Genomic DNA, 21,517 nt, shown 5'->3' on the forward strand with positions numbered 1-21,517 from the left:
GATGGTTTTGGGACACAAGATTTAGAGGCAAACACAGAGTTGAGGCATTCAGCTTTTTCACGTGCGGAGTCAGCCGTGTAGCCGTTTGAGGTGAGGGAGGGGATGGAGGCGGAACAAACACCAGAAACAGATTTGACCAGACGCCACCAGGTTTTGGAAGAGGGAGACAGATAAGAGAGTTCGGTCTTGAGAACGGAGAGATATTGTTTCCTGGCTCTCCTGAGGGTGGACACACACTTGCTTCGGGCTTTGTGTTCGGAAATGATATTTCCTTCCGTTGGATTTGCTTTCCAGGAGACGAAAGCAAGTTGTTTCTGGGCAACAGCCTCACCACAAGATTCCGTGTACCATGGACGGGAGGAAGGGTATGACAACTGAAGACGAGATGGGATAAATCTGTGCATGCGAGAGAACAATTTACTTTGGAAGAATTCCCAGGATGGGTTGATGTCAGAGGCGGTAGAGATGGGAGACCAGTCCAGATGATTCATGTCTGCTTGAAGACCGTGCCAGTTGGCCTGAGTGAAATGCCAGACTCGTCGACCCTGAGGAGGCTCTCTGAGAATGGTCAGAGAGATGTCCACTTTAACAAGCACATGATCAGATGAGCCGATTGGAGCAGAAGAAGAGCAGCAGACATTTTCAGGGAAGTTTGTCATAACCAAGTCCAGAAGAGAAGATGCTCCGTTGACTGAGATCCGGGTCGGGAAATTGACAGATTGTGTCAGTCCCAGTGAGTCGCAGAAGTCCTTTGCTGAAGAGCCATGGCTGGTGAGAGAGGTACCCACACCCAGCCAACTGGCATGGTGACAATTGAAATCACCACATATGAGGAAGAGAGAGTTGGGATGGGTAGATATAAGTTGGTCCATATTATCAGACAGCGAGATGTAGATGGAGTCATCACTGTTTGGTGGACGGTACAACACGCATATGAACAAAAGGTGGGAACGAAGGGGAAGCCGTAGCCAAAAGTATTCCTGGGGGTGAGGTGGAGAGAGGGCAGTGCAGGGCGAGTGAGGAAGAGTTTTTTTTATAAAGATAGCAACCCCACCTCCAGGACGAGGCTCAGGTCTATCATACCGGAGGAGGAAATTGGCCTGTTACCAGATTTTGTCGCAGGTTGTGAGCACAGTGCGGTCATCCTTGTTCTTTATACAATACTTTGGATCAAGGAAAAGCAAGGTGATGGGTGATAGAAGAGTACTGATGGTTGGGAGGTGGGGAAATAACTGGACACAAACAAGGAAGTGGATGAACAAAAGGAAAGAGTGGAAGTTGAGAGGAGAGAGATGAAGCAACTTGCAGGTAAGAAGATTGGTCGTGAGGAGGGATAACAACGGTAGAAAAGATCATGGGTGGGGATGGAAGATGTTAGGTGAGATGAGAGTGTGCTGTCACCTTGAAGATCGGAAGAAGCTTTGTGGGATTATACTGACTCAGAGAGGTGGTTCCACAGGTGTGAGAAAAAAAATGGAGGATTGAACTTACTTACTTACTTACTGCGTCGAGCTTGCTCGGCATTCCATGACACGTTTCTTCCATTCATCTCTGTCACTCATGGCATTAGGTAGTTCGTTAACCAGACACCCAGTATCGATATATGTTTTCGCAGGTCTCCCTGGTGCCTGTTTGCCGTGAGTTGGTAACCAAAGTAAAACATCGCTTGCGAGCTCATCTTTGTTTCTCCAGCAGTGCCCAGCGAATCTTAATCTACGTTGACGTATGGTTACACTGATTGGTGGGATTTTTGCATTCAATTCATATTTTGTGGGGTGCTCTTTCCATGAGATGTTAAGGGCTGCTCTGAGCATGCGAGTGTATGCACCATCCAGGGCCTTTTCTAGTGATGATGTCAAGGTCCATGTAATTGCCCCATATACAAGAACCGATTCAACAGCTGCTCTAAAGAAGTTTCGTTTCAGCTCTATTGGAAGCGCAGATTTCCAAATCTTGCCTAGACTGTTTAAAGCTCCCCAAGCCTTTCCAAGTCTGATGTCAACATCTCTTTTTGTGGAGGCGATGTTGTTTCCCAGGTATGTGGATTCGTCAACCTTTTTGATGTTTTCACCAGTGAGTGATTTTATGTCTACAACTTGATCTTGATTAAGACTGATGTATTCTGTCTTCGAGGCATTTATGTAGAGACCAATTTGGCTGGCTACTTCTTGAGGATTTGAAGTGAACGGTAAGTCTGGATTTTGGAAGGTTAGTAAGATGGTTACTAAAACAGCATATACATCGTAACAGGGCTTGAGAGGGTTAATGGGCTGAAAGATCATGGAGAGCAAGATCAGAGCAGAGGCAGTAGAAAACAAGCCATCAGTCTGTAGGCCTATATGATGAGAGACCATCATGCCCTGTGCTTCTGCTTCTTTGTAGGAGATGCTAATAATGCGAAGATATTAAGAGGCATGTAGATGGTACAGCTAGCCCACTGGGAAGAGCAGTACTCCACTGAGGTGCAGACAAAGGCCTTGTAGGCAGAGAGATTTACTGAGGAATGACTTGGTGGCATGATGGATACTTAGTTTGTGATTCACTTCGGATGCCAACTTTTACTCTATATTCTCCACTCAAAAGAGGTCATGGCTGATGATGAAGCCCATAATTTTGAGGGACTTTATTTTAATTTTTTTTGTATAGAAGATCGAGGCTCGTTTAAGAGCTAGCACATTAAACACAAAAACCTAAACGGACACAAAACAATAAAGGGAGGGGGAGACAAGATGGGGAGAGAGAGGGAAGCACATAAGCACAACCGTAGAAAACAGGGGCATCGGGAGATCTGCGGAAGGGAGAGGGCTGGGGGGGGGGGGGGGGGTTAGGGAAGGGGTGCACGGTATAAAACAAATTGACAGCACTAGGAATTTCAGGAATGAAGTCGGAGATTGAAAGAGGTGGATTTGGGGTGTATTAACGGGGGTAGAAAAGATCAAGGTGAATCTTGGTGAAAGGTGGTGAAAAGATGAAGATGACTTTTTCCCATGCATCAAAAGGTAGACACATTTCACTAGACATCCCTTACAAAGAGATGTTTGGATTGAACGGCATGTTACTTGTGTCAGCCCAGAATCTCTCAAAGCTTCCAGATCTACTAAGAGGAATGCAGCTGCTGCTGATCTGCGTTGGGGTGGGGTAATGTACGGAATATTGTGGAATCATCTGCAAAGTGGAAAAGAGGGTTTTCTTGGCCATACGAGAGGTCATGAAGCATTGGAGAGTTGAAAAGAAGGGTAGGCATAAGGAACCAATTCCATGGATGAAGGAGAATAGGGGGACGCAGTGAAGTTAAGTGGAAATATTGGAAATCAGGAAGATGAGGCATTTTCAGGAATGAATGCATGTGGCATGTTGTGGGGCTGTGAAGAGACTGAGTCTGCAGCTATAGCAAGGCCATATGTATGAGAGTAGGTGTAGAAGAGGCCATGAGGACACAAACATTACATATTGGGCACGGGCCAGGACAGAAAACAAACTCTGAGGTCTCCTCGTATCTGCCTTTGCATAAATGCTAAAAATACTGGGCTTTACAGCTCCTCGGCATATTTGTGGTGGCTAATCTATGGAGCAAGAACAAAAAAGAATTCCTGGGAGATCCTGGCTTCTGTCTGAGGATAGGCCAGCTTGGCAAGTTGGCGTTTGCAGTTTCGCCACGTGGGCCCATGTACCCATTTAAAATCAAGTTGCATCACAAACCTTCTCGGGAGTCCCCTGAATCCACCGGAGTTGGATTTATTGAATATGAATGAATGAATGAATGAATGATCGTTTTAAGGCCATTTTCCCCGCTATAGCGAGGGTTATCCTTGCGGGCCCATGACAATCATGGTTCCCTGTTTGAGGCAATGTTTTTATGGCCAGATGCCCTTCCTGACGCCAACCCTTGGTCACGCTCTTACGATGCGCAGGGATACGGTGTACTTATTCTAAATCGGGGTACACACCGTGATCATTCATCTCAGCAAGCTGGTACTCAATTTGCCGACCTCGGAAGGATGACAGGCTGAGTCAACCCCCCTGGCGTTAATTCAGTGATCGACCGGGATTCGAACCCAGGATCCTAGGATCCCAAGCTGGCACCCTAACCGCTAAGCCAACACCAGGCTAGTTAGATTTATTGAAATCTGTTAATCCGCTCTCAAGTTATAGCACGACAAACAGACAGACAGACACAACTCCTTTTATTATATAGATTTGCCTTATATTCTTGCCTTTGTTTGTTCAAACCTTTTGAAAGTGCTTCGGAGGCAATTGCGACAATGAAGAATCTCATGGCCCATCCTAAGCTCTTACTTTCCATAAAAAGACAAACCATATAAGAAAACTCGACCAGAAGTCACACCATGTGTGGTTTTAATGTGGCTTTGCTTTATTTCGCCTTATGGAATACAGTCCTCGGCACAACCATGAAGCTAGTGGGAAGTGACCAATGGCACAGCAGACAGTTATAAAAACCGACTCCGAATACAGAGAAAAGGATCTGACCCGTCCCAATGTCACACAAAAACTCTGACGTTGCATCTGCATTGCTGAACGCACCGAAAGGTTATCATTAAATGTCCTAGGCCTGCACGTTTACGCATACACACATACATACACCAATAAGCACATGTAAAATGTATATAACATGTCATGTAAAAAAATGCATAATTTAATAAATTACAAGTAAAGACTTTTGACTGAGGCTATACAGTAGAATGTTTATGATGAAGTACGGTACGGAAAACAAACTGCTGACATAATACAGCATTTTTGTTACGTGTGAAATACGTTCATGGATACAAGCCTACGCGGAGGCCACCATCTGCGGGCATTGCTTTGGCCTATAGGAAAGTCATGCCTCCTAATGCTCACCGCTAGTTGACGCAGCATATTTATTCATTGCACAAATTCACTGTTAACCAGGCAGCAGGTGAGGCACTTATTGGCAGAGGCTGAGCTGTCGGCAGCACTTGATAAACACACTTTCAGGAACTCTTCAGCTTGCTCGCCGCGTTCCTGAGAGCTTGCGGAGTTGGAGCTTTCTTGGCAGCGGTGCATGTTTGTAAAATCTCATCTTTCCATACTATGAACTCGTCTCTTCTTCTCTCATTTGTTTCTGTACACCTAGAGAAAGAAGTATCATACAGAAAGTGGGTTATTCAATATGTGATGTCACTGATAAAGCCAAAAAATATGGTGGTACGTGTTAGGAGAGAGAATAGAGTATGGGTGGAGTGGGAAGACATGAGAAAGATGGTTGGGGTGACAGAAGAGTAAACAGAGGGAAGGGAAGAGGTTCCTATGCAGCACATTGTGGGAAGAGGAGGAGGAGGGAGAGGGAATCAAACATTCTCCCACATCTGCGTACCTAATAAATAGATTGTCCCGACAACAAAACTCGCTGCTTGTTAAAGTGAATGTTGTTATTTTATCGATGCACTCATGTAACTCTTATGTGGCTACGGTAACATTTTTGTTTTAGGATGTATGTTTGTTTTAGGATGGCCATGCGTAGGGTGTATGTTTGTTTTCGAATGACCATGTGCAACCTGAACCAAGATTGTTTCTTTCCATCTGGCAGTTGTTTGTTTTCTTATTTACAAGCCTTTGTGTGGTTAGGTGTATGTTGGTGTTGAAACTCTACCATCGCGGTCTCTCTGTGGAACGGCCTGGGTGGTTGAAACCCTTTGCCTCCTGTTCCGGCCCAGGCCTTTGTTGACATTTTGTCTCCATTTTCTTCTCCTCCTTGTGACCTTCACCTAGAGGGAAAGAGACATTTTCTATATGTCAGACCCGGAACATCGACCTGATATATATATATATATATATATATATAAATAAATAAATATCCATGTTGCCTAATTATACGAACATTTCCTTATTTTGATCGCATTAGCTGCTCCCTTATATCCTATCGTTTAGTGCACAAATCTGCAAGCCCCTTGTTGTTTAAAAAATGATTTCTACAGATGTTTTCATTGAGTGCACAAATGTGGCTGTAGGGAACACCCGACACACCTTCTGATATAATAGTTTATATTGACTGTTAATGGGAAGGGGGCGGGGGGGGGGGGGACATCTGACGTCATTTTCACATGGGCCCACATTCAGTGCAACAGTATTACAACATTGAAACCTTTATTGTCGACGCGGCGGAGATTAACCATTTCACAGTGCTTTGGACAATCCCGGCCCACCGACCTTCTTCTCCAGCTCTCGGATCCGCAGGGTTTGCTGCTCTATCTGGTCCCTCTGCTCTTGTACTGTTGATAATAGCTCTGAGAGTGTCTTGCTGTGGCCATCGAAGAACGACTGTCGGGATTAGGTCAGGAAAGTGAGATTGATTAGCAAAGTTAGTTTGGATTACATTTTAAAAGCAGAACTCTCACTTCCGACAGTTACATGTTAGACATATCTATGATGTAAAACTCAGCTGCTTTGAGAAAGACATTATTGTGATGTAATGTTAGAACCCCAAGCTGTAGTTTTAATTCAGAAAATCTTAGAAGAGCAGGAATGGATAGAATGATCAAAGGTTATGTAACTTTCTCAACAATGACCTTTAATACTATTGGTCACTTGCTGATCTCTTTATAATGAATGAAGATCTGTTTCATCTGTATATTCATTTTTGGACAGATCACTGATGAAACTGGTTTTTTTTCTTTACAATCATAAATGTGCCTGAAAGGGTTAATTTCGTGAGTGTTCAGAATTCCCTTCCTTAATTTCACCTTTGTCAGCTTTTTTGAGTTGTATGTGTTCAGCTGCACGTGCACCATAGGCATGCCCAGCCCAGACCTTTGCGTCAAACCCCATGAGCCCTTGTGGAAATACCCTGGTGGATTAATGTCACAGCTTGTAACTTTGGACCCAGCTGGAAGTTACAGATATCCAGTTTGACCTCTAACCCTCATGCTCCCTACCGCCAACCACACTTGTGTGCACCTTCTAGTCGTATTTAAACATTGCCACGTGTTTTAGTTATCTCACAATTCAACGTGTTTACGTTACCTTCATTGGCATTGTTGCATGTATATATATATTGTTTTTTCTTTTCTTAGAGATAGCCTCATGAGTTTTTCACATACTGCAAGCTACAATGTCTGATTTCATACATGCCTGCCAGGCAGATCCCTGACACTATCCTGAAGACTCAATAGCCCAGTAGCTATATCACCGCAGTAGCAAAGAGACCCCTGGGTTTGGGTCCTGGGGTGAGTCAGAATTTACTCCCACTGGCCCCATGCAGGAATTTATTCCTGTTTATTTAAATATATATTATATATATAAAGGCTTTTCTGGCGAAACAGTTGCAAGGCTCCACCTATTAGGCATGAGCTTTGCGGAGCTCCAACCCCCTACATCTCCATAGGATTGTACTGCCACCAATTCCGTGAAGATAATTAAATTCTCAATTGTATAGACCAGTCCACCTCAAGGAGGGAATATCTATGGACACGTGTTTCGGGCTTGTTGGCCCTCATCAGTGTTCCCTCTCTGGGGTGGACCTGTCTATAAAATTGACAATCAAATTATCTTCCTGGTATATATATATATATATATATATATATATATATATATATATATATATATATATATATATATATATATATATATATATATATATATATCACATTGCTCATCTTTTTGGTATATCTTCGCATTTTAGAAAGCATCACTGGAGTTTGAGCAAAAAAATGATGCAACCATTGATTCGTCAGAAAGTTCAAAACAGCCATATGTTTTTGTCATTGGTTGCCAGAGGATAAAAATGTGAAGCCATAGTAATTATAGGATATGAAATATGATAGAAATCTGAGATATGATAGAAATATGATGAGATTCTCAGCAGATGTCATGAAACACATTTGTTATGGACAATGCTCTTCATATTATGTTGTAAAATATACAAGCTGTTGATCCAGAAATTTATAAATTATTCAAGTTTAACAAAAGAGAAGTTAACACTAGTGATGTAAAAAATAGTGGTGAAAACACCATCGATGTACCTTCAACACGACAATGTCAGGCTGCAGATCCTCATTTCCCATCATCGCTGACCCATTGTTGAGTCTCTTCTCAAGGCGCTCCATCTTTCTTGCCAGATCTATTTCTTCAGCCGCAATGGCTTCCAGTCTCTCATAGAGTCTTTCCGTGTCCTGCCGCAGTGCTGTTTCGCTCTCCTCAAGAATCTGCGTCCGCTCGGCCAAACGTTGCTCCCTGCTCCGAAGTTCGCTCGTAGTAGCCTCGAGGCGCAGGAAGTCCGCAGCCTGCTCGCGTATGCTCTGCATTGCTCCGTTCACTTGTCCGTCACCTTGTCCATATAGTGCTTGAAAGTGCTTCCAAGCTGAATTAACCCATAAGACACCAAGTTCACTTCTTCTTCCAAAGCATAGCGAGGCTTTCGTGACAGCTTGTCTGTCGGTAAAGCGTGCCCAGGTCTATTGGGTAAGCCCGATATGCAAAGCACAACCAGTAGCAAGACAGACAGTAGTTGGATGTAGCAACGCATTTTTTTGGATCTTTTATTCTCTCTCTCTCTCTCGCTCTCTCTCTCTCTCTCTCTCTCTCTCTCTCTCTCTCTCTCTCTCTCTCTCTCTCTCTCTCTCTCTCTCCCCCCGTCTCTTCGTGGCCTTGCCTTCAGGTTGGTTCTTTTTATACAAATAGTGGCAGCGAAAGGGGAGGGTTGGGCGGGTGTGGCGGATTTGCGACTGTTTGGGAAATGATGAGGCATCTGGGCCGGGGCTTTCGTGGGTGAGGAATGAGACTTGAGGGGGTGGGATTGGTCTGTGATTGCTCGAATAACTTGTCATCATGGACATGAATTGTCAAGAAAGGATTGATGAGTTGAATTACGTGCAACGCCAGCCTCGGTGGCGTAACGGTTGGAGCGTTCGCTCTGAGTCTGGGGTGATTGGCGGTTCGAACTCTGGCCTAGTCAGACCAAATACTCTAAAAAGAGTACGTGCTGCTTCCTTGCTTGGTGGCAGAATTTAAAAAGGATACAACATGGACAGACAACCATATGTTGGTCATAATTGTGCAGGCTTTGATTGGCCGAAATGATGAATGGCCTCCTCCTGTATCGAAGTTCCTTGTAAGGGAACTCGTATAACAAGCGAATAAGTTTCCACCACAACCCTTAAGCTCAATTTGAACTTGTTGTGCAGTGAATCCCAATTTTCCACACGCACATAAGTGCGTATAAAGTTCAAGAGTGCGTTCAGTTATCTGAGTGCTCATAAAAAGCAACAGCCACGTTTTCTCATGCCAAACTGGGCATTGCATATTGCATTTGCTACAGCCCCAGGGGCGGACCCAGGGGGGGGGGTGCAGGGCTGGCGCCCCCCCCCCCTTCGATCCAGGATGAGGGTGCAGGCGGTGCGAATCTGCTGAACTGTTGGACCAGGGAAGAACACAAGGAACTGCAGAAACTTCCAAGAACGCACGAAATGCCGTTTCTGACGATCAATTTTTTTAAATTTCCTGGGGGAGGACCCCCACACCCCCTCTTCACCCCCCCCCAGCGCTATAGTTTCATGCACCCCCCCCCCCCCCGTCTTGAAATTCCTGGATCCGCCCCTGAACCCCACCTCCTCATCTCTAATTTCCCTAGTCACTCTAGTCACATGACGCTTCCAGAAGACCATCACCACTTGTTCCTTGACCACTTGGTAGGGGTAGTGTAAGATCAATCAATTTTGGCACAATGGGCTGAAAACCATTGAGGGTTCAGTTTGGCCTGTTTGCGGTTCCGATCCGAGCGCTTAGCTCTTGATGTCTGGATCTCGGGCGCAAATCCTTTATGCCATGTTGATTTCTCAATTTAAATTTTTTTATTTTAAATTTCTCAATTTTTAGCTCTTACACGAGCCTCGATCTTGTATCCGAAAAAAAAAATTTGTCTCCTAATGTTCTTGGATCTCATGTAAAAGTACACTGGCAAGCTTCTCCATTAGCCTTATAACTCTGGTTCAGAAAGTAGCAATACCCAAGTTTGGCAGGAAGTGGTAAAAGTTGCATCAGCCAAACGAAAGTGTCCGAGCGGTTTGTATAATCGGAGCCAGAAGGTCTACAACCAACTTAGGCCTCTGCATTTCATTTTGTGTGGAACCAAAAGCTTGAAAAGCCTCATTTATTTTGATGTCAGTTTGATTGCCTGTTCTTCGAGTCTGTGAATCATTTGCACGTTCGACATCTGAAAGCGATTCCTCGTGAAATCTGGGAATGATGCGTTGATGATGCGTTGACATGATGCGTTGCAACTTGCATCACTGACTTATGAGAAGAATCTTAAGATTTGAAGCCTTTCTGGGACCCTGCGATATTGTGAGATGCATGAGTTTTAGGATTTGTGAAGTATCATCATAAACCATGAAATCTGTGCTATCCTTAATTATCTGGATGGGTGTGCCAACCGAAGGAAAGTTTTTATATAAAACATAGTTTTGCTGCATGCAACAAACGTTTTTTACTTTTAGATTGGAATGATAAAAGTTCTACTCCATGTGTAATCTTTTTGACATAAAAATACCATATTATGGCTACTGGCGTGACTCGGCGTGCTCCGCGCGCCTCACCACACGTCGTTTCAGAGGGATAGGCATCTTTGACCATTTCGGTGTCTTTTGGGTCTTCATGGTGTTTTGGATCTTCAGGGCCATTTGGGTCTTCAGGGTCTTTTGGATCCTCTGGGCCTTTAAGGGTATTTTGGGTCTTTGGGGTGTTTTGGGTCTTCAGGATCTTTGGGGTCTTCAGGATCTTTGGGGTCTTCATGGTCTTTTGGGTGTTCCGTCTAAGGGGTCTCAGGGGTCTCAGCAGTCTAAACGTAATTAAGAGGGTTAATTAAGAGGGTGTTAATTTTATTTGAAGAATACGAAGACGTTTTCGTCACATATAAACAAACAAACATACATAACGACATAACCATATATGTTTGCTCTATTATAATAAGATATTATATATATACCAGTAAGGTCGAAAGAAAAAGAAGCGTATCCAGAGGTGTGCGAAAATAACGTTATGAGGGAGTCCAAACCTGAAAATGCTGGAGACCAAAGCTGAAATTGGAAAAACAATATAGCCCATTTTACTCCAGGGGTTCCCAGGATCACCCACCCGAAATTTCGTTGTGCTCGGTTCAGCCGTTTTTGCGGTACCTGGGAACGGACGGACGGACGGACATTTGGTGAATTATTATGACGATTTGCTGCCAGCTTATTGTTGAAACAACTTAATGAAAGTGTCTCGTTTTCAGGGAATTTTTTGTTTGTTCTCAATTGTTTATGATAAGAACTTTTTAGGTACCCGAGTGGTGTGCACACTCGCCTCTAATCCGTCTAGCCTGGGTTCGAATCCCGACCAAGCTATGAACTGTCATCCCGATGTTTCACAGGCAGGGTGATTCATCAATGTGTGTGCCATCCCACAGATTGACGTTAAACGGGACGTCACGTCCTCCTCCAGCATTAGTAGGTGGATGTTAAATATCCCACGGTGTCCTTTGCGAAGAGTAGGCGAGTCAACGTTGGCACCCTGAACAAATTCGAAATTCCTGCCCTCACTGACTGCTGCAAGGCAATGGCAAATGACCCGGTATAACCCTTGCTAAGAGACTGCTTAGGCAGCACCAACCCTCTGTAAATAGTATGGTGCAGCTCATCTCATCATACATTCTCTTCGGGCATGTCTGATGGCAATCCATGTAGCTCTTGATGAAATGGTTACGGTAAATTGTCATCATGTATGGATGAGACTTTTTTTTTTTTGTGTGTATACAAGATCGAGGCTCGTGTAAAAGCTAAAAAATATATAAAATATATATATTGGGCCCACCGCCCAACCGCCAACAACCGCCCAACATGTATCATACACCGCCAAACGTGACACAGACGGCAACATGTCGACATTATCGCTTTTTCTTTAAACCGAGTGAGCCGAACCGAATAAACCGAGTGAATTTCATCCAATTCCACCGAGTTTCATGAAATTACCGAGAGATATTTCTTCGTTTTTATTTTATTAGTTACCAGCAGAAGTACCCAGCGTTGCCGGGCGGGGGTGGGGGGAAGGGCACGTTCACTTTAAACATGTATATACATGTGGGATGTGGGATATATACATGTGGGACATGTGTACGTGTGTACGTGTGTGTGTGTGTGTGTGTGTGTGTGTGTGTGTGTGTGTGTGTGTGTGCGTGCATATATGTATGTGTATGTAGGCTAACCCCCGCTCTAGCAGGGAAAATGGCCTTAAAATGCATGTTGTTGTTGTATGTGTATGTGTATATATATATATATATGTCTGTGTGTGTGTATGTGTATATATATATATGTGTGTGTGTATATGTGTCTGTACGTGTGTGTGTGTGTGTGTGTGTGTGTGTGTGTGTGTGTGTGTGTGTGTGTGTGTGTGTGTGTGTGTGTGTGTGTGTGTGTGTGTGTGTGTGGAGATGTATCTATGTGTATAATGTGCATATATGTGTATATGTGGATACATATGTGTATATGTGTATGTACGTGTGTGTGTGTGTGTGTGTGTGTGTGTGTGTGTGTGTGTGTGTGTGTGTGTGTGTGTGTGTGTGTGTGTGTGTGTGTGTGTGTGTGTGTGTGTGTGTAAACATAGGCCGGTGTGTGTGTAAAGTGTGAGGAGGTATTGGAGAGGAAAATGCAGAGATAAATTTTTTTAAATCGCGCCATGATGATAAACGAAAATACACCGCCTAAAATAACAGTCGACATATATTTAAAATTCGCGTTTCCTTTTCCGTTAAGATATATTACTTTTACTTCTGATGACAGTCGTCCCAAAACGACATATATTTCTTCGTTTTTATTTAATTCAACATTATTAGCCGGAAGTAAAATATGGTTCAGGAAATTACCGAGAGATATTTCTTCGTGTTTTTATTTATTAGTTATTTGCGCATACACTTTAAATAGGTTTATTTGAAATCTGTAATTTTCACAATGTAATTTATTTGTCATGTGATGATGACGAGACACTTCCTCTTGACTCGTGACAAATCATGCGTTGCGTGGAAACTTCCATTTCCAAAATGAATGACACAGTCGATGAAGAACGCAGACTTGAACAGGATGCAGCAAGAAAACGAATGAGAAGGGCGAACGAGTCCGCTGTCGAACGTCAATGCAGACTTGAACAGGATGCAGCAAGAAAACGAATGAGACGGGAGAACGAGTCCGTCGACGAACGTCAATGCAGACTTGAACAGGTTGCAGCAAGAAAACGAATGAGACAGGAGAACGAGACCCTCGACGAACGTGAACACAGACTCGCACAGGATGCTGCTGCAACAACGATGAGGTGTGAGAACGAGACCGTCGATGAACGCCAACACAGACTCGCACGGCATGCTGAGCAACAAAGACGTTGGAGTGCTCAGCAAACATATACAACCGCAGCCATAATGAATCCGGCCGAAGTATCCGATAATATTGTTCAAGAGCATAATTGCGGTCCAATGACGTCACCATGTGTGTACTGTTCTGCACACCATTTCACAAATGAATCAACAGGACAAGGGGATGGATTTACACTGTGTTGTTCCAAGGGAAAAGTTAAATTGCCTCCACTATTTGCCGTACCTGCTCGACTGCAACAACTTTATCAGGGTGACGATGGAAAATGTCGCAACTTCCGAGACAATATCCGGAATTACAATTCGGCATTAGCTTTTGCATCAATGGGTGCTCAGATCTCATCTCCTCCAGGAAATGGACCGTACTGTTTCAAAATCCACGGTCAAATTTACCATCGCTGTGGTCCATTACATCCATCACATGTACATGAACAAGCACAATTTGCACAATTATTTATTTTGGATACAGCTCAAGCTACAAAGGAACGTATGAATCGACCTGAGAATCACAGATGTTTGCAAGAATTGATGGCAGAACTGCACAACATACTATCTGACGTTAATCCTTATGTCACATGTTACAAGACTATGTTCGAGCGTGAACAGGAAGAAATCAGGAAAGCTGTCCTTGAAGATCACCTCCCTTCTACCTTGGAAATGTATTTTCGTCGGCTGTGTGCAGACGACCAAAGACGTTACAACATACCAACTGCTGATGAAATTGCTGCTGTCTTCGTTAGTGGACAAGATGGTGAACCACCTGCAAACAGGGATTTCCAGGTTCATTTGCATGACCAGGGCTTACACAATCTCTCTCCACTTTCCTCTCACATTGATCCCATGACATATCCCATTCTCTTTCCACATGGCGAGCCTGGATGGATGATAAACATGCCTCACCAGCGACAGTCTGCGGTTCGAAACAAGGTAACTCATCGTGAATTCTATGCCTACCGACTGGCTATTCGAAATGAATTCAGCACTATCCATTCTTCGGGGAAATTGTTCCAGCAGTATGTTGTCGACGGATATTGCAAGGCAGAAGCAAATCGACTGCAATACTTCAAACAAAATCAGGAAACCCCTAGAGCCATGGAATACAGAGGACTACTGGACCACGTCCAGAACGTTGCTGCTGATAACCAACGTCCTGTCGGTCGTATCGTCATTTTGCCGTCCAGTTTTGCAGGGAGTCCAAGAGCTATGCAGCAGAACTACCAAGATGCTATGGCCATTGTTCGCAAATTCGGAAAACCAGATCTGTTCATCACGTTCACGTGTAATCCAAAATGGACAGAGATACAAGAAAACATCGGACAACACCAACGAGCTGAAGGCAGACCAGATTTAGTGGCACGCGTGTTTCATCTGAAATTAAAAGAGTTAATCGACGATATAACGAAGAAGCACGTGTTGGGCAAAGTACGTGCATTTGTCTACGTCGTCGAGTATCAGAAGCGAGGCCTACCGCATGCCCACATATTACTCATGCTGTGCCAAGAAGATAACATTTGTACCGCCGAAGACATTGACAGAATTGTTTCCGCACAAATTCCTAATTCAAATGAGTCACCAGAGATCCATTCCTTGGTGAAGTCTCACATGATACATGGTCCGTGTGGCACTTTAAATCGCCATTCGATTTGTGTGAAAGATGGAGTGTGCAGTAAAGGCTTTCCAAAAGCGTATGCTGCAGAGACACTTGCGAGCATAGATGGCTATGCCCTTTACAAGCGTCCCCCAAATGGACCCACCATAACCGTTCATGGAACCGATGTTGATTGCCAATTTGTGGTCCCATTCAATGCTTATTTACTGAAGAAGTACAGAGCACACATCAACATTGAGGTTTGCGCAAGCATAAAGAGTATAAAGTACTTATTTAAATATGTGTACAAGGGACATGACTGTGCCGGCATCGAAATTCGAGAGCGCGGGAGAGTGGAGGTGGACGAAATAAAGACCTATTTGGACTGCAGATATGTCAGTGCCCCAGAGGCAGCATGGCGATTGATGGAATTTGAAATGCACAAATAGTCCCATTCCATCACCAGACTTGCGGTACACTTACCTGAATTGCAGACTGTTGTGTTCAGGGATGGTAACGAGGACGAAGCCATTGTACGACATAGGGGTACAACACTTACAGCTTGGTTTCAGTTAAACCAGAGAGACCCTGAGGCACGAAGTTATCTGTACCATGACATTCCAAAATATTACGTATTTGAAGATGGACGAAAGACATGGAAACTTCGACGCCGGGGCGGCAACAAGGTTATCGGACGCATGGTTTCGGCAAGCCCTATGGACATTGAGCGCTTTCATCTTCGTGTACTCCTGCTGCACTGCCCTGGTAAAACATCATTTGAAGATCTCAGAACCATAGATGGAGCAGTTTGTGAAACATAAAAGGATGCAGCCAGGAAATTACACTTAACAGAAGATGATACAGAATGGGACAGGTCCTTAGCTGATGGAGTTATCTTTGCCATGCCACAACAATTGAGATCTCTTTTTGCAACCCTATGCATATTCTGCACACCAACAGACACATCGGCACTGTGGGAAAAATATAAAAACAACCTTTGCGAAGATTTTGTGCACAGCGGCCATATCTTGAAACAGAGTATTTTCATGGCATTGCGAGAAATACAGTCCTTCCTCCTGAGACATGGGCAGACCTTGGAAGCATTTCAGTTACTAGTACCTCCAGACACTGTTGAAGATCTTTCGAGCGATGATTATCAGTATGTACCGGGAGATGAACATGAAAAAGGTGAAAACAACAGACAACTACTAAATGATGACCAAATCCAAATTGTAGATGAGGTCCTACAGGCCGTTCATTGTAGGGACCAGTACACAGGCAACCGGTTGTTTTTCGTTGATGGACCGAGCGGAAGTGGCAAGACCTTTCTCTATAATACGCTTCTGCACATCTTGCGAGGCCAGTGTCGTTTGGTTCTTCCAATGGCGTACTCGGGCATTGCAGCAACATTGCTAGCAGGGGGCCGTACATCGCACCATCGATTTAAATTGCCAGTGCCCATTTTGGAAAACTCCACATACAACATATCACTTATGAGTAAAGATGCAGATGCTCTAAGGAAGGCCAACCTATTCATTTGGGATGAAGCACCTATGGCTCCAGCATATGCTTTAGCGGCTGTTGATCGATGTCTCCGGGATGTAACCAGCAACAACATTCCTTTTGGTGGAAAGGTCTTACTTCTTGGTGGGGACTTCAGGCAGGTTTTGCCCGTTGTACCTCGCGCTGCACCTGCAGCAATCATTGCCACATGCATCAAGCGTAGCAAGTTGTGGCCAAAGTTCAAACAGCTGAACTTAACATCAAACATGAGAGCTAATGATGACGAAGAATTCTCAAAATGGTTACTGTCGGTTGGAAATGGGACTGTGGAAACAATTCCTGACTCAGATTTAATACGACTGCCTGATCGTATCTGTGTAGAAGACAACATTTCTTTAGCAGAGGCTGTTTTCGGTAATTTGAACGAAATCCATTCAAACTATGATGCGCTGGCACAACGAGCCGTGTTGTGTCCAAAGAATGAATCCACATTTATGATCAACGATGAGATACTGGATGCATTTCCTGGGGAAGAAAAGACATACTTCAGCACTGATTCCATTGTCTGTGATGACCCTGAAGAGGCACTAAATTATCCTATGGAATTCCGAAATCAATTAACTCCTTCTGGAATGCCATTGCACAAACTTCGTCTCAAAGATGGTGCTGTCATCATGTTACTCCGTAACTTTGATCCGAAACAGGGACTGTGCAATGGTGCAAGATTGGTTGTTAAAAGATTGTTGCCAAACATAATAGATGGAGAAATAATTTCTGGCAGTCACAAAGGAACACGCACATTTATACCCAGGATTAGTATTGCACCTTCCGATACAACACTACCATTCGTACTCAAACGCCATCAATTTCCAGTTCGTGTGGCATTCTCTTTCTCAATAAACAAGAGTCAAGGTCAAACATTACACAAAGTTGGGATTTACTTACCAGAACCCGTCTTCAGCCATGGCCAATTATATGTTGCATTGTCACGTGCTAAACGATTTGAGGATGTCAAGGTAAAGGTAGTCAGTAATGGCCAACAGGGAAAAATTGATGGCCACAGTGGAATCTTCACCCGTAATGTTGTTTACCCAGAGGTCCTGCAGTGACACCATTCAGGCAACAAAAGGAGGGCACGAAGGAAAATAGTTAATTACTCCGACACATTTAGTTGCGGTGATTGAAAAATCACCGGACCATTGTTGCTGTTTTGATGCTTTTTCACTGCTGTTTTGATGCTTTTTCACTGCTGTTTTTTCACTGCTGTTCTGATGCTTTTTCACTGCTGTTTGATGCTTTTTCACTGCTGTTTTGATGCTTTTTCACTGCTGTTTTGATGCTTTTTCACTGCTGTTTTGATGCTTTTTCACTGCTGTTTTGATGCTTTTTCACTGCTGTTTTGACGCTTTCCACTGTTGTTTTGATAGTGTTTTGATGCTTTTTCACTGCTGTTTTGACGCTTTCCACTGTTATTTTGATAGTGTTTTGATGCTTTTTCACTGCTGTTTTGATGCTGTTTCACAGCTGTTCTGATGCTTTTTTGCCGTTTTTTTAAATATTAAAGTCTCATTTCAAAAAAAAAAATTCAAAAAAAGTCTCACAATGACATATAATTCACCGAAAACGTTGAAGCAACCGCATAATATTGCAGTGATGTTTAACTCTGAGTGAGAATAGTTCTAAATTTTAAAAACTTTCTTCTGATATTTGTGATTTATTTCAAACAAACTGTATTTCCCATCTACACGGGCATGTATTCCTATTAACAATGTAAAGTACATAAATTGTGTGGATTACATCATTTTTGTCTTTATTAAACGTAATGTCTTTCTGTCTTCTACCGACTCCTCTCCGGCCTTGCTCCCCCAGCTCTCTCTGTGCTCTGTCCCCCAAATATTCCTACAGGTCGCACAAGATCTGCCAGCAAGCCTCTGATGGTTAAACTGCCAAAATCTCGGCTCTCTGCTCACCTTCACTCCTTCATTCCTCTTTTCTCCCACCTCTGGAACAAACTCCCACACTCCCTTCAATCCCACTCCTCCATCCAGGTCTTTAAAACAGCTGTTCACCACCATCTCTTATCTTCCCCCATCCAAAACCTTGATCTTTTCTACCCCCACTAATTCACCCCAGATCCACCTTGTTTGTAATTCCAACTTCTTTCCTGGTAGTCCTGGCAGTGTCCATATGTTTTATGCCTCTCCCACCCCCTTTCCCATGCCTCCCCCCCAAAGCCCTCTCCCTCCCACAGTTCTCTCGATGTCTCCATGTCTCTCGGTTCCTGCTCTCAAATGTTGTGTTTGTGTCCTTCCCCCTCTCTCCCCATCTTGTCTACCACTCCCGATGCTTTTTGTTTTATGTGTCGGTTTGTCGGTTATGTGTCGGTTTGTCGGTTTGTCTTTCTGTGTGATAAATGTTCGCTCCTTCACGAGCCTCGATCTTGTATACAAAAAAAAAATAAAAAAAAAATTTGTGGATGTGATCAATTGCCAGTAACCATTTTATATAACTGAATGTGCAGGTGCAGCATCTAACTCAATATGTCGAAATGTCACACACATCCATGCCCGTGGGTTTCCCACGGGTGACCCCGCTAGTCTTACTATAATTCACCAAATGTCTGTCCGTCTGTCCGTTCCCAGGTACCACAAAAACGGCTGAACCGATCACAACGAAATTTTGGGTGGGTAATCCTGGGACCCCCTGGAGTAAAATATGCTATATCGTTTTTCCAATTTTCCCAATTTCCAATTTTTCCAATTTTCCAGTTTTTCCAAACACTAAAAAAAAATAAAAAAAATAAAAAATAACTTTTCCAAACACTATGGAATAATATTTACCGATATGAACAGTGATGCGGCTTTTATTGAAATTCTACAAATACTGTTTAGATTTTGATTATTTGCGTGTGATATGATTTAACGGATGTTTATATAAATCGTTTAAAATAAAAAAAGCCTTCAATTTCTGATATTTTGCCTTTTCATTTGGGCCTTCCAATTGAAGCCCCGCCCATAGGGCGGGTACCGTTGCTAGTTTGTAAAATCTCTTTTTCAGAAATGTAACTAAACAGTGTCACATTGAAATAATCCACTGTGGCACTCATGATAAACCTTTGCTGGAACACACGTTGGCAGCTCTTGTGCAGAATGTTATAGGTCACACTGCCTTTCAGAGGTCATTGAACCCTGCTGGTATGTCAATTGATTAAATAAAACGTTGTTGATTGAGGTGTGCTAACTGCCATGGAAAGCAACGAGAAGTTGGCGTTTCAGGCGTTAACCCTTTGGCGGAGCAAAAGAGAAGGCGACTCCCCTATTTTGCTCCTAAGAAGGGTTAACTTTGTCGGAGAGACTCATCTGAGTTTTACAACTGCAACTTAGCCATTGAACCCCTTCAAAAACCCTCCCCCAAAATAAACTCATTTTTGGTTCCCAGCTCGCTTGCTCTACTCTTCGTGAGTACCGTAACATCTTCAACATGCATAAACTAATGCTGGTAGACGAGGCGCCCGGTTTAATGCCCATCTTATGGATGGCACACACAATGATGTCTTGCCCTGCTTGTCAAACATCAGGATGATATTTTATAGCTGAGTCGGGATTTGAACCTAGGCTAGACAGTTCAGAGGTGATTGTGCATACCTCTGACCATCCTGCCTGCCCTAGGAAAAAAATGAAATAGAAAAAAAAAAAAACTTCATCAATGACATCAAAAATACAAGTTGCCGAATGATGTCATAACGATCTGTAATCATTCTGTTATTACCTTCCCCGTTGCAGGAATCTTCTCTACATCTACCCGCAAAGCCTCAACTTTGCAAACCGCCAGGGATCGGCGCGAAATATTGCCGTAAAGGTGCAGTTCATGTCTGGCGAGGATGCGAGTCAAGCAATGCCGGTGAGCTTTGTATTGGCAGTGGTTCCAGATCTAGAGCTGTAAAGATCACATCTGTTCCCTTCTGTATGAATGACGGGGCTGGACCTTTCACCGCCATTGTGTGTGTTTGTTCAAAAGGTCATTTTTGGGCGATCTTCCGGTCCTGAGTTTGTGAGGGAAGCTTACACCAGTGTGGTCTATCATAACAAGTAAGTATTCTGCACTTTTACAGATTGTCATCCATATGCTGTCTTAAAAATGATTGAAGTGTGTCGTTGGAGGACGAAACAGTGATGTAGCCACGTCTCTCTGCCTAATTATTATTTATACCTGAGACTTGCAATTAAATTTTGATTATGCCGTTTCATGTTTTGTTTTTTTTTGTTTTTTTTGTATACAACATCGAGGCCCGTGTAAGAGCTAACATCAATCACAAAAAAAAACTGACACATAAAACATACAATAAAGGGAGCGGGAGATAATATGGGGAGAGAGAGGGAAGCACACAAGTACAACAGCAGAGAACAGGGACAACGGAAGATCTGCGGGAGGGAGAGGGCTTGGGGGGAGGAGGCATGGGAAGGCGGGGGTTTGCTATTTGATAAACAATACGTTTGATTGATTATGCTGGTGACTTACTCCCCCCTCCCTCCTTTTCTGTGAAAGTATGACGACTGACTTAACTTCGAGGCATTGACGGCATACCAGCATTGATACGCCATCTTGTCCGATCTCCAATGAGGTGGGGAGGTGGGCAGGATAGAGATGATGTTCACTATCTGCAAGTCGTGTTCGATTGAGTTGAGCCACCTAGTTTGTGTCTACGCCATCAGGTTTGTGAGTGATTGAAGTTGAAAAGTTGGTGATATGGCAGATGAGGTGGCATAAGATAGAGACGTCCATACCATCAGAGACAGCGCTAGCATAGGAGAGACGAGACAAGAGGCTCATGTGTCCTTTGACGGATCTGATGATTCGTGATATGGTGGAACCCCTGAGTTCCTTGGCACACCTGAGCTCCTCACCACATACAAGGCTTTTATCCGCAGCTTAATGGAATACTGTTCTCCCCTCTGGGCTGGTGCTCCTGCCTCTCACCAAGCTCAGCTTCACGCTGTTGAAACCAAAGCTTTCAGAATCATTGGAATCTCCCACGATGATGCTGATTCTGAAGGCCT

At 43.7% G+C, this 21,517-nt stretch overlaps 2 protein-coding genes across 12 annotated transcripts in view; one reads left to right on the plus strand and one right to left on the minus strand.

Annotated features, from left to right (window-relative positions):
• LOC137424966 (dedicator of cytokinesis protein 7) overlaps positions 1-21,517 on the plus strand; it is a 212,011-nt gene that overhangs the window by 106,645 nt on the left and 83,849 nt on the right. For all 11 annotated transcript variants that reach the window (XM_068112899.2, XM_078773155.1, XM_068112932.2 and 8 more), the window contains exons 15-16: positions 20,243-20,360; positions 20,478-20,548. In XM_068112899.2, the coding sequence (XP_067969000.2) occupies positions 20,243-20,360; positions 20,478-20,548 (189 nt within the window). The remainder of the gene's footprint in view (positions 1-20,242; positions 20,361-20,477; positions 20,549-21,517) is intronic.
• LOC137424916 (uncharacterized) lies at positions 4,350-9,207 on the minus strand. Its single transcript, XM_068112820.2, has 4 exons — positions 7,998-9,207; positions 6,187-6,297; positions 5,630-5,744; positions 4,350-5,109 (listed from the first exon to the last, which is right to left on the minus strand). The coding sequence occupies exons 1-4, from the start codon at positions 8,277-8,279 to the stop codon at positions 5,069-5,071; spliced, it is 549 nt and encodes a 182-aa protein (XP_067968921.2). The 5' UTR covers positions 8,280-9,207; the 3' UTR covers positions 4,350-5,068.

Source organism: Myxine glutinosa, chromosome 1 (assembly GCF_964187855.1).
Source record: "Myxine glutinosa chromosome 1, kmMyxGlut1.1, whole genome shotgun sequence".
In the NCBI taxonomy this organism is placed as follows: Eukaryota; Metazoa; Chordata; class Myxini; order Myxiniformes; family Myxinidae; genus Myxine; species Myxine glutinosa.

Excerpts from the sequence above, each read along its gene's own strand:
- LOC137424916 (XM_068112820.2), bottom strand. The coding sequence starts at position 8,279 with ATGCAGAGCATACGCGAGCAGGCTGCGGACTTCCTGCGCCTCGAGGCT. Across the intron at positions 5,745-6,186 it reads TCCGAGAGCTGGAGAAGAAG|GTGAAGGTCACAAGGAGGAG; the intron begins GTCGGTGGGCCG and ends CTTTCCCTCTAG. Across the intron at positions 5,110-5,629 it reads TCCACAGAGAGACCGCGATG|GTGTACAGAAACAAATGAGA; the intron begins GTAGAGTTTCAA and ends TTCTTTCTCTAG.